The sequence below is a fragment of the Colias eurytheme genome, chromosome 9 (genome assembly GCF_061535395.1).
Source record: "Colias eurytheme isolate Ceu_HAF_F1 chromosome 9, ilColEury1 Martin Lab GWU primary, whole genome shotgun sequence".
In the NCBI taxonomy this organism is placed as follows: Eukaryota; Metazoa; Arthropoda; class Insecta; order Lepidoptera; family Pieridae; genus Colias; species Colias eurytheme.
This window is the reverse complement of record NC_142988.1, coordinates 6,321,017-6,334,035: the sequence shown is the minus strand read 5'-3', so window position 1 is coordinate 6,334,035 and position 13,019 is coordinate 6,321,017. Positions and strand designations below refer to the sequence as shown.

General features: G+C 31.7%; 1 protein-coding gene and 2 long non-coding RNA genes across 3 annotated transcripts; 1 reads left to right on the top strand and 2 right to left on the bottom strand.

Moving 5' to 3' along the window:
- Positions 1-26: 26 nt before the first annotated feature.
- Positions 27-4,772, bottom strand: LOC149905835 (tRNA methyltransferase 10 homolog A). Its single transcript, XM_090105775.1, has 5 exons — positions 4,691-4,772; positions 3,968-4,497; positions 3,739-3,885; positions 3,228-3,333; positions 27-311 (listed from the first exon to the last, which is right to left on the bottom strand). Exons 2-5 carry the CDS (start codon positions 4,472-4,474, stop codon positions 157-159), a joined length of 915 nt encoding a protein of 304 aa, XP_089961901.1. The 5' UTR covers positions 4,475-4,497; positions 4,691-4,772; the 3' UTR covers positions 27-156.
- Positions 4,773-6,898: 2,126 nt separating this feature from the next.
- Positions 6,899-8,203, top strand: LOC149905834 (uncharacterized). The gene is made up of 2 exons (XR_016457103.1): positions 6,899-7,323; positions 7,859-8,203. It is a non-coding gene; the product is annotated as an uncharacterized LOC149905834 (long non-coding RNA).
- Positions 8,204-8,231: 28 nt separating this feature from the next.
- On the bottom strand, positions 8,232-9,979 carry LOC149905833 (uncharacterized). Its single transcript, XR_016457102.1, has 3 exons — positions 9,803-9,979; positions 9,235-9,506; positions 8,232-8,866 (listed from the first exon to the last, which is right to left on the bottom strand). It is a non-coding gene; the product is annotated as an uncharacterized LOC149905833 (long non-coding RNA).
- Positions 9,980-13,019: the final 3,040 nt, after the last annotated feature.

The following is a 13,019-nucleotide window of genomic DNA, read 5'->3' as shown; positions in this document are numbered from 1 at the left end:
ATATTAAAACAAAATAAAACAATGTATTCAAAATATAAATTATACTATATTGTCAAAAATTTTATAACAGTTGAATAATCAAGATATTTTAGTTACGAAAGTAAAACAAAAGCTTTAAAAGTTGAGAAAACTTGGTGTAACTATTTCAATACAATTTCATATGGGTACATCATTTTCTTTTGATGTGTCTATGCTGATTGTTGAACTATTTAATGAATCACATAGGTGTACTCCCTTCCTTATAGGTAAAACTTTCAGGAGAGCTTCTTGCCACTGCATACCCTCAGAAATACGAAGCACAATCTCAAAAACTGAAATAAGTAAAACAACATATTAGCCTGATTGTACAACTATTAGAAAAAATTGATTGTAATAAATAAATCTATACTAATATTATAAAGCCTAAGAATTTGTTTGTTTGCTTGAACGCGCTAATCTCAGGAACTAATGGTCCAATTTGAAAAATTCTTTCAGTGTTAGATAAGCCCATTTGTCGAGGAAGGCTATAGGCTATATATCATCACGCTAAGACCAACAGGAGCAGAGCAACGCGGGTAAAACCGCAGGAATTGACTTTTTGTAGGGATTTAACCTTCGGCATACAAGGTGAAAAAAACTCCTCACCTATACAACGTGGGGTTAAACTAACCCCACTAGAGATTGTCTCTACTTTGTGTGTGCATCATGTGCAATAAGTTTGAATGTGTTTTTCTGTTACGTACATTAATAAGCTAATGAATAAAATACAAAAAGTATCAAATTAAACATTTATTATAAAAAAAACTTAAAAATCACGTAACCTTTCCGTGAATTCAACAAAATGTTACTAAGTCGAAATAAAAAATCAACAAAAATATTTCTTCTTTTTTCACTTAATTATTTTACTTCTTATATAAAATTAGACATATTTGGCATTATAAAAAAAATCACAATTGGCTCTTTATGACTATTTGAGCGAGATCATTCGTTATCTAAATTAGTACAATTTTGACACATCAAATTCGCATGTTCCTTACATATGGCGGCGTTACATTTGAAACATCCATTCAGAGTCTTCCTATCTTTGTGTCTTGGACAGAAAGAACATCGCTGAGACCTTCTTGGTTGCTTTTGTGGTGGTCCTGGAACTTCTTCATTCAACATTTCATGCACGCGTCTTCTTATATCTCGTGGTATATGTGGATTGTCTTTTCTTTTCCTAATGTGGTCTTCGAGCAAAGAAAGTCCCAATTGTTTGATGAAGTTCTTCCTTAGATTAGTTTTGTTCCTTTCAATGCTGTTATTTAACATATGCACAATAAAACCATTTATGCCAGCATGGTTCAACATTGAAAAAAATACGGTAAGAGGCCAGCGTTTACAGTTGCGGGATACATCGTAGGTTCTCGCAAGTTTATCGACAACATCAACTCCGCTCTTTGTCGAGTTGTAAAACGTTATAATAGATGGCTTTCTTTTGTCTCCGCTTTCTGGATCCACCTCATCATCATGATGTAATGAGGACATCATGTGTACACATTTTCGCGGCTTTGGTATGTAAGATACAATAGTTATGTCTTTTTGAAAACCAAACACAGATGATTTTTCTTCACGTCGAGCCTTGAACTGCAGTGGAAGGCATGTCTTGTTTGACCTTAGTGTACCAACGGCAGTCAATTTGTGGTTTTTGAGCAAATTTTCAGCAGTTTCATAACTCATAAAAAAGTTATCCATAGTGATGTTTCTTCCAGATCCGGACACGCATCTTACCAAACGATCAACAACATCAAAAGGTTTATTACTCATTGTATACGGACTGTTGTCAGGCTGTTTTCCACAGTATATTTCTAAATTCATTGTGTAAAATGTTTTAGCATCCACTAGAGCGTAAATTTTCAACCCATACTTGGCTGGTTTCGATGGTATGTACTGACGAAAGGCACATCTTCCTCTAAATGCCACAAGTTCTTCATCTATGGTCAAGTATTCATACGGTGTATACGCAGTCTGACAGTTTTTGACAAATATATCAAAAACATCTCGAATTGGCGCCAAACGATCGAAAGTTACTCTTGCTGTACGAGTTGATAAATCATCAAATCTCAAGTTATTTATCAAAAATGAAAATCTTTGTCTCGTCATAGTATTTCTAAATACTTCAATTCCTGTGCCGTCATTACTCCATAGGTCTATAAGACTTTGCCGGCCAGATCTAAACAAACCTGCCAAAAACAACAACCCAAACACGGCTTTCAACTCAGCTTTGTTAGTTTCCCCGTATGATGGATTCGATGTAGAGTTTTCCATTCTCAAAGAAATCTTCTGGTTTGTATATTTCAAAACCATGTCAACAATTTCATCAGTGAAAAAGGTCTCGAAGCATTCTAAGTGGGTTTTTTTTATGTCGTGCTGCATCTTTACACCCTGGCAAATGCGTAATTAGATTTTCGGCCCTTGTCCGAACATTGGTTCGCGGGGGCAATTTATACCACTTTGTTCTTCCATCTTTTCCAAGATAAAATGGTTGAGGTGTTGATGCCGTGTCATCTGAATATGGTTCAATGTTGATTTCGGCTTCTTCCACGTCCGTATCACTTGGAACTTCAGAAGCCACGCTGATGTGATCTGATTCGTCGTCACTATATGGCACAAAGTTTTCGTCGTCTGACGAAGTTTCATTTTCTTCCAATAAGGCCGCCGCAATACGATCATCCTGCAGATAATTATTCATATTGACTATCTGTACCTACAATAAAAATAAAAAAGTATAAATAAAACACTAATTGTAGCAGTAAATAACAAAAAAACACAGAAGTAGGTACAAACTTTTTTGACAACGTCCCATACAACGTGGGGTAAAAAACGCCCGGGAACCACTTTGCACATGTGCTCACACGACGCTGGCGAGCGCAGTACTGATTCAACGCTGTGATTCGACGCTGCAATATTTAAACTTCAGCTACTGAGAAAATTAAGTTATTTGGTTGCATTTTAATAAAAAATCAACGCAATTTAAAAGTGTTGGGGTTAAAATAACCCCACCTTGTATGCCGAAGGTTAACCCATTGAGCCCCCAACGGCCCGATCGGGCCACGACACAATAGATTTTCTATTGTGTCTGTGATTCCGGGGCCTGATGGATTAATATTTATTGAAGTAGTTCTGTCTGTCGTGTTATAGTCAAGAATTAATGAAATATTCAGTAACATTAACATTAAGTAATTCTAAATGTTCATAAAAATACTCACCATGGTCTATTGTCAAAACTTTTCTTGTTTTCATGTTTACATATTTATCTAGAGGAAGCTGTGCATGCCTGATGCCTTGTTCCACAGCCAACTTATGACACAACCCCTGAAAATGTACAGACAAACACAGGAATAAATATTTATAACCATTTCATACTTTCATTCCTTCTTACAAATTCTAATATTATAATGAATATTATGTATATTTATTATCCAAATATTGGATAGAATTTAAAAGAATGCACATAACTATATCATAGTTACAATGTAGATAAACAGATTTTATTAGTTGATGCTAAAATAATCTATATTTCACATGATGATAATCAAAAGAGAAAAGCACATAGTAATGTAATGTAAAGTTACTATTTTGGTAGTTATTACCAACACTAAAATAGACAGTTAACAGTGTGTGGAACAAATTGGTTGTAACTTGGATTATTCTTTGGATTATTATGTTTAAAAAATTAAATTTACAATTAGTTAACTTACTTAAACTTCCAATCCTTACCTTATGCTTGTTATGGTCTACTAATCCACCAATGATATAGTATGTATCCTCTTCAAATTGCTCTATAATATTTTCAGATTCACTAGACAGATAAACTAACTTTTCTATAGGAAAAAGCTCGAGGTAGGATTTTTCATGATACTCCATCTGAAAACACCTTTACTCTAAGTTGTGATTAAAACATTCTTAGATAAGATTGCAATCATTATTGTATATTGTTAAGACTTACATCCCAATGTTCATAGCCATTGTGCCTGGAAATGTCAACTTTTGATTTTTCTCCAAAACTTGTAACATGAAATTGGAGAGGTGCTTCGGATCGTCTATTTATTGAATAGCACCGTAGCAACTGTTTTATAACCTTATACCTATCTTTTTCGATCATTAAATGGTCAAAACTTAAATCAATTATAATGCTAATATTCTTCTTAATTTTTTCTAGCTTCATTTTCTTCAACATTTTTCTGTTGGGACCTAAATCTATATTTGCCGCGCGAGCCTCACGTTTCCTTTCCTTGGCACGGGCCTTTTCTTTACTACGTTTTTCGGCCTTGTGTTTTTCCCATCTAACTTTTTTCAACCACTTTCTCATTTGATTTTTATTGAACGGTCTTGGTAGTTCATTTCCCTCGTCGTCTTTTAAACCTGGGTCAACAGTGACATCAAATAAAGTGTAATGATGATAGCTATTTTCCTCTGGTGCATTATTCTCCGGCTTTTCAAAAAGTTCCTCCATTTTCTTAATAATTTTCGCTTGGACTTAAATTAAACGTTTAAGTAAATTATTCATTCTTTAATATGAACACACCTGGCATAGAAACTTAGTAACAGGTCAATGCAGGTTAGGTAAATTTAATGTATTTTCCCATACTTAGATAACTTTTTTAATAATGTGCAAACATTAAAAACTGCTGCATTACTACATACGTTGAAAATTGATAAATAATTGTACCTTTTGAAATGTTAAAAATATAAAATTACAATTATTAAATTAATAATTTGGAGGCAAAATTGGACATTTTACATGAAGGAGTCTGTCACTGTCACAGTCCACACTCCACAGCGTCCACAGGGCACAGAGCATCTGATGATCTGACTCAAAGAATATACTACTATCATACTACTATACTACTCTCTAACGAGAAATCTGACTAATTCTGAGCCGTAGGTCGTAGTGATTATATTATCGGTTATCCTCTTTGGCCGTAGGGCCGAGGGCGTAGGCCGTAGAAAGAGAAAGCAATAGACACCGGCAATGCGTGTCGCAGAGAGAGATAAAAAAGATTACGTCACAATATTTAGGGTTACCGTGTGAGGAAATTTACCCCACAATTTGTAAGATACAAATCTCTCAATATCATTATTAACATAACATAAGTGGATAATAATGAGATAATACCCACATAATAATATTATGTAGGTAAATACTTACATGTCTAAATCTAAACAAATATTTTAAAGAGGAAAGGTTTGTAATATGTATGTATGTATGTATGGTTTTCATGCATAAACTACTGGACCGATTTCAAAAATTCTTTCACCATTAGAAAGCTGCATTTACACTGAGCAACATAGGCTATATTTTCAAAAAAATTAGAGATCCTTACCAAAAATGCAATAATGTAACCCAAGGTATAAAAAATTACTTAATAAAAATTCTGTTATTGCGTGCGCTGCGGAATCTATTGAATATAGAACAAAAAAAATGTTCTACGGTATTATAGAATGGATCAATATCTACAAGAAAGTCCGTGATATTCCATTCAAAAGATATAACGAATTTTTAAAAGTGTCATTTTACAGAAAATAGTAGGTATACTGTTTAATACAGTGAGCAGGCGTAGTGCGGGACGGGGTGTAGGTGAGGAGGTAAGGGATATTCGCAGGAACTACTGGTACGATTTGAAAAATTCTTTCAGTTAGATAGCCCATTGATCGAGGAAGGCTACAGTAGGCTATATTGTACCATAACACTAAGACCAATAAGAGTGGAGCCACGCGGGTGAAACATATACCATAACCTTTAGATAGGTAATACATATTATGTATTTACACATACATATATTATAATATGTATATATCATTATCATAATCCCATATGAAAATGTGGATGTTATGATAATGCAGATGAAAACTCGATTGTTTATTATTTTTTATAAAGTAAAATAAAAAAATAAATAAAATAATGTTTATTTTCGTAAGTAATAACAGATACACACATTACAAAATTGACTTGGCCAGCTTACAAATACTCCGTAAAGAAATATACATAATATTATACATATCATCCAGAACTGGAAACAGATTCTAAGTATTCCACTTCCATTTCTAGATCTTCGGATGAAGATGACGAAGATGATGATAAAGAAGTGTTTTTAATAAAACGCTCTTCGATTATTACTTAAATATCTTGTGTCATATAATCGTTTTCGATTTTTCTGACGTGTTCACAACATTTCAGTTATTGCTCTGGCCCAATTTCAGAAAAAGCTTCCTCCACTAATTTTTTTTTTATATCCGTAGCAGGTCTATAAACATTCTACTCAAATCATTTCTATTGGACTTAAGATTAAGTTGTTTAGGATTTAAAATATTTTTAATTTAAAGTATCAAAACGGGTAAGTCCAATTTACTAGTCAAATATTCCACGCGCTTCAAAATTGAAGATTGCGGTGTTTGACCCTTCTTCATCCAATATTTTTCTACACATTGTATAATTAACAACACTATTTGCTAGTGATCGCAGCGGCTTTTTCAACATTTTCGAAGATTTTGAAGACAGGGTCAACAGATTCCAATAAATCCCCATCTTCTTCACTTATAATTAATAAGACTTTTTTTAAGTTCTGCAATAACATTTTGTAGTTTAGCTACTTTTTTCGTTAAACGTCTATTTTTTTCTCTAAGAGCCTTTAATTTTTTCAGTCGTTCGAATGACAATTTTTCCGATCTTTTCCATTTTTTTCGCAACGTTCGAGAAGTGTACTCTGGAGTCTTGTCCTGAAATAAAAAAAAGAGTTTATGATTTAATATATGATTTTTATAACTAATTGGTACAGACACTAAATATTTTGTTAGTCATACTTACTATTGTTGGTTGTAGAGATATTAGAGGGTCTACTATTTCAGCTGGCTTTTGACTACTAGTAGACGGCAACAGCAGGGCTATTGTCTAATTTTGACACATTAAGTGATCAACATAGTTTTGATGATCACTGAACTTTGATGTCCACTAAAAATTTAAAGATTTGGTATTGCGTATCTTAGTAAGTGGACATCATGTCACGGTGTATTACGGTGCTTATCAACGATGACATCGAACGTCACTATTTTTTATCGACATTATGCAGCAAAATTAAAAATATATACATTTGGTCGTACATTCCATAAATACGTGAGCATATTTAAATCTTACGTGTTATATTAACCGGAACACTTGGGATTTGAAATGTTTACTCTTAAATGGCGCTAAATTCATAACACTTGAATTTTGGTCTGTCTACAATTACAATTTTGGTCGTCGTTTTGTGTACACAAGTGTATTTGAAAGTTAGAAACAGTACATAACAAATGAATAAAACTGAGGTAAGTCTTATAACCCTTGTTTTTAGAGAAATATTAACATTAATTTAAATATATAAATTTGAAAATTTTAAATATTTGTATCCTTTAAATTGCTTTGTATAGTTTTATGAAATGTTTAACAAAAATCTATTTTAAAATACATCTAATAAAATGTAAGTTATTTATTTCAAGCACAATTATTATATTGTCTTTAACTAATCTCTTTTTGAAAATGACTATTCATGAGAACTTCTAAATTAGATAGATTTGTCGGAAAACAGTAATTGAGGAGAATTAAATATTATTTTATTAATTCCCATTAAACTATCCATTATTTTTAAATATACCTACTTGTTATTGTAATAATGTGTTTTACCTTTCTATAAACTATAGATACCTAGTTAGTTGATTAACAAGTTTATCTAATTAATTGTGACAATTTTTTTAATGTATTGAAATCCAAAATAGTTGCTCTAGTTACTCAAAGAAACTACTGAGTACAATATTTAATTTTGAAAATGTAAGTGAATTAAGTATTATGCTATTGTTATTTCAGTAAGCCAAGATGAGAGAGTGCCTCATTGGGCCTATGAGTTGAAAGCAAGCGATTGGCTGTTGAGGAAAGGCATACAGCTGCTATAGAAAAATTAGCTGCATCACTTACCAAGATACAGGAAGATATACATATATATAATATATATATTAGTAAATTAAAATGATTTTAAATAGTTTTTGTTCTTTTTTATACTTTACATTAATGTAATTTATTATTAATAATTATTTATAACTCTATTCTAAGTTTTTCATAAATAACTGTCTAGATTTAACTAAAAATAACAATTATTGAACACAATCTTTATGGTGTAAATTTCGTTAAAAATAAATAAAAAATATTTTTTTAGATATCAAAAGTTTATTTACTTTAATACCTTGTTTTAACTATTACCTAATTGACACAACTACATCACATTTATATCAGAGCATTAACAACATATTATAATTTATTTATAAATTATACAAGAAATATTGTCATATTTGATTAGAAGCTATAATATTATCTAAGTAAGAAAATATGTTTAATCACAAATACAATAATAAATAATTATCAGTTAAAACTAATACATTTTTAAGCCATTAAGCATAATAAATATTTATTTAACATTATACATATCATCTTCTTGAATTCCATAGTCTCTGTACTAATTATTGTTCTCTGGTAAGATCTTGTATAACCTCAACATCATATAGCATCCTCTCCTAAATCCTGAGACATATGTTCACTTCCAGCATCAGAAGCCTGTATTTCGGGTATTTTGGCATTCTGCATATTTGCAATGTTGTGCAGAACAACACATGCATTCACTATTTTACCAGCAGTAACTGGATCATAATGAAGTACTCTATGGGCCAACAAACAACTCCAACGTGCTTTTAATAATACTAAACACCATTCAACAGTATTCCTGACACGGCAATGAAGGTTAGTATAGTATTCTTCAGGTGTCCCGTCATGCTCCTAATATTGGTGTCATCATCCAGGGCCATTGCGCATATCCTGAGTCACCTAAAAACAGGTATAATATTTTATACTCTATGCATACTTCATATGATGCTCACAGAAATTAAATGAAGATTTAGTATTTAATGAAAATGGTTCCAAACATAGGAATCATGTGCTGCACCACCAAATGATGCATCCACATACATTATGTTTAATTTGGAATGAAACTGAAAAGATATACATTAATAATTGTATTATTTTCTATGTAGGTATATCTAAGTATTTATAAATGAGTTATTAATGTCTGTTAAACCTAATACAATACAGATAATTATTAATGTTGAATAGTAATTTTATTGATTTGTAAGTCATCAGTAATAAATTACACATAAAAAAGGAAAAACAAAAGACATGGATATTTTTAGACTTACTATTACTTAATACATTTAATGAAGAAAAATGTTTCCTATTTCAACATCTCCACCACCAGTTGAAAACCAGCCTTTGTCAAACGAAAATTCGCTATAAATTCTCTTTCAGGCAGCTGTAAAGGATCACCACAGGATCACTAGCATCACGTAAGCGTCGCCTTTCAATTCTTAAATCTTAATGCTTTCCTCTTTCTTTCTTCTTCCGCAAATCCAAGTAAAAAAGCACGGGCCATACTTTATAAATTATATGGAATATGGATCCCACTAAAAACCTTTTGGAAAAAATAAAATGGCTATGTATTAATACACTTAAAAAATTATTTTCTTAATATACATAAAATAGTATAGAAACACTTGAAATAAGACGCTAAATCATATACGTGCTGTTCTTCCTATATGTTGATAATATATTTTTAATATTTAAATTATCCGGATTATAGTGTCGATCACTGAGAATTTACAAAACACTGCTCAATACTAGTTCCTTTCACAATATTATAGTGATCAACCTTTTGATGGTCACTTGGCTTACGGAATACCACTTTATAAACTATCGATACAAAAACACCTGTCAAATGTGTTACGGTGGCTTTCAAGTTGATTTGGTGCTCATGACGTCATTTCAGTTGATAACTTATAATAGCCAATACGAAAAACATGGTTTGACAAGAAATCGTTGAGCACCGTGCAAAGTTATCATCACTATGAAATGTCAAATGAGATACGCAATAGCCCTGCAGGTCAACTGCACTATCAATCTGAAATCATACGATTTATATGTTAAATCTGTCATATTTTTACTTTCATAACATACCTCATTAATAGTTCTTGATAACGAATTAGTGTTCCACGGTTATAAGTTATAACGAAGATAATATATTTTCATACTATAGTAATACATAGCAAAATAATAAAAGATTGGTATCCTAGAAAAATATCTTTTGTATTTTATAGAAAACTAGCGACCCGTCCCGGCTTCACACGGATGCAATGCTGATACTAAATTCCTTAGATTACAAAATAAAAGACAGATGGAGCATGTCAATCATTCATCGCCCTTGTCAAAGAAAATACGAAATCAAAAACGAATACGTTCCTCCGCTAGTGCTATAGCGATTCTAGTGTCATGCAATACGTCAAAAGGGGTTTGATATTTTAGTAAAAAAATGCTGTCTTGTGATATTAAAACGCTGTAAAACTTGTACCCGAAAACAAACAAAAAGATAAAACATCGTTTTACAGATTTTCTGTAGATTATTTGGCGTATTTAATTTTGTATACAAATAATAATTTTACAAATACGAAGGAATTCAAAACTTCAACGTATGCTGCCAGTATTTTGAAAATGAATTTGCCATTTTTAGGGGTAAAATGGTTAAAAGATATTCGGGGTAGTGCTGTTGGATTTTTCGATCGTGAATGTGATTATTTGTATAGTGCAATAAAAGTTCATGGTCATTATTAGATTATTTTAAAAAGCATTATACATTTTTTTGTTACTTTTATAAAAAGCGTCGTTTTCGCTTGCGATTTAATTCATGTGAACACATGATGGATATGATAAAAAATAAAATGTCCCGCATTCTCGACTAAAACCTACCGCTATTCGCATTCATATGTTTTGAAAAATAAAAACTTTTTTTAATGTAATTTATTTAATAAATTTAATGTAATTTACTTATTTAATAAAAATTGAATAAAATTATTTTGTCCATGTATAACTTTAGTAGATAGGTGATAAAATAATTTTTACAATATTATAAAATAATATCAAAAACCCGAATTTATATTAAAATAAAAATTAAAACATGACTGCTAATAATTTATGTAGCCTACGTCACTACCACCACAGCTACCTTCATAATTCAGATGATTGCAATGACACCTCATAAGTCACAACTCAAAATCGATCCAACAGTTTATACTGCAGGGCGTGTCAAAGAAATATTATACATACATACCTACACTCGAAAAACATAACCCTCTTTCTTCCGTAGTCGGGGAAAATTTTGGGAAAATTTTCAATATCTGGTAACATAACACCCACACAGAAGCACCGTGTACGTACAGTGCAACGGCGAAATGACAGCACACATAGCTTTATGGAAATGACGATAAATTATTCGGTAGTTCGGCAACGCTCCATCTGTCTTTTATTTTGTAATCTAAGCTAAATTCACTACAGAAAAACTGTGAACGTTGTATATAAAAACATAGCGGCCCGGCCGGCCGGTACCAACGCAAACGCTACGTCCCGAAATTTTTAAATCTGTAATATCTTCGAAAATATTCACTCAAATCATACGGTGTAAAGGGCCATATAGATCTATATTAAATGAACAATGTATTCAAAGTATTTAATTCGTTAATGCTGTTTTGGTTAAAATCGCTTCGAAAATTAGCCATTATTTGTCGTAAAAAGTAAATGACAAAAAAAGTTATTGTGAGTTATCCATAAGAGATAGACTACTTAGTACATTATTTTGTTAAAACTCGTAGGGTTCAGCCAGCGTTTGCAATGTAAGCGGAACAAATGTAATTATTTACGACATCACATTAGAAACCTCAAAAATAACAGTACTTCTCTATTATTTAATGGATGTTATTATACATATAAACCATCCTCTTGAATCACTCTTATCTATTAAAAAAACCGCATCAAAATCCGTTGCGTAGTTTCAAAGATTTAAGCATACAAAGGGACATAGGGACAGAGAAAGCGACTTTGTTTTATACATACTATGTAGTGATAGTGAAGTGATTATGTTTATAGGAAATATTATTTTACGTTTTTAGCTTTTGTAGAGGCTAAGAGAAGCCAGTCTCAGTTATTTATTGGTAATAAAATGCACAAAATAATGTTTTTCTACAGGTAATTAAATTTAAAAACACAAAACATATAAAAGTCTCAAAAAACCTTAATTGATAAGTTTAATATGCAACTGAATATTTACCAGAATAGGTACAGCATTAGGGTATAGCATTGTAAGTTTTTTCTTTTGGATCAACATTTTTTTCTCAAAATGGTTGCTGCAAATTTTTGATGATGGTTTTGGTTTCCAATTTGTTCGTCCTGTAGCTACAATCCAAATTTGTCGTAATATATCCGGTTCAGGAAAACTGGAACAAGCCATTGAATGTTTCAGATATTTAATTAAATACACACTGCAGAATATATATTATTATTTACCATAATAGTGGGTAACAATTTGTAGAAAAGTTGGCGACACAAAATTTTTTAGGTTAAAATTTATAATTGTTATTTTTGTGGTTTTTAAACAATGTATTTAAGTCTACAGCACGTGATACACAATATATTAACACGCTAAAATATCATGAAGGCCTATTAACTGATAAAGAGTTGTATACTTACGAGTGAAAAGACAATCCAGGCATTTTCGTTCCACTATCACTTTTACACCCTTTAACGCTACACCGCACCATGGTATTATTATATGGTATTAAAAACAGTAGTCTAGTTAGTCTTTAGAGCATGCACTATATATTTTAGGGATGACGATAGCTAGCCAAAAAGTATAGTAACTATGTGTATGTAGCTAGCTGTCAAACTTTGTTTATCAAACTAGCTTGCTAACCTTGAAAAAAGTGGCACGCTCCGTGAAACAAAAAAAATTATCGTTCTCTCTCATTTCTACACAACACCGGCGCGGCGTTGCTCTTTTTCTTGTGTGAATGCGACATAAGATATCAGTTTGTCTATTGGTTTCTCTGTCTACGATCTGACGATTACTTGCTCAGCATCTGAGCAAGTAAGTAATATTAAA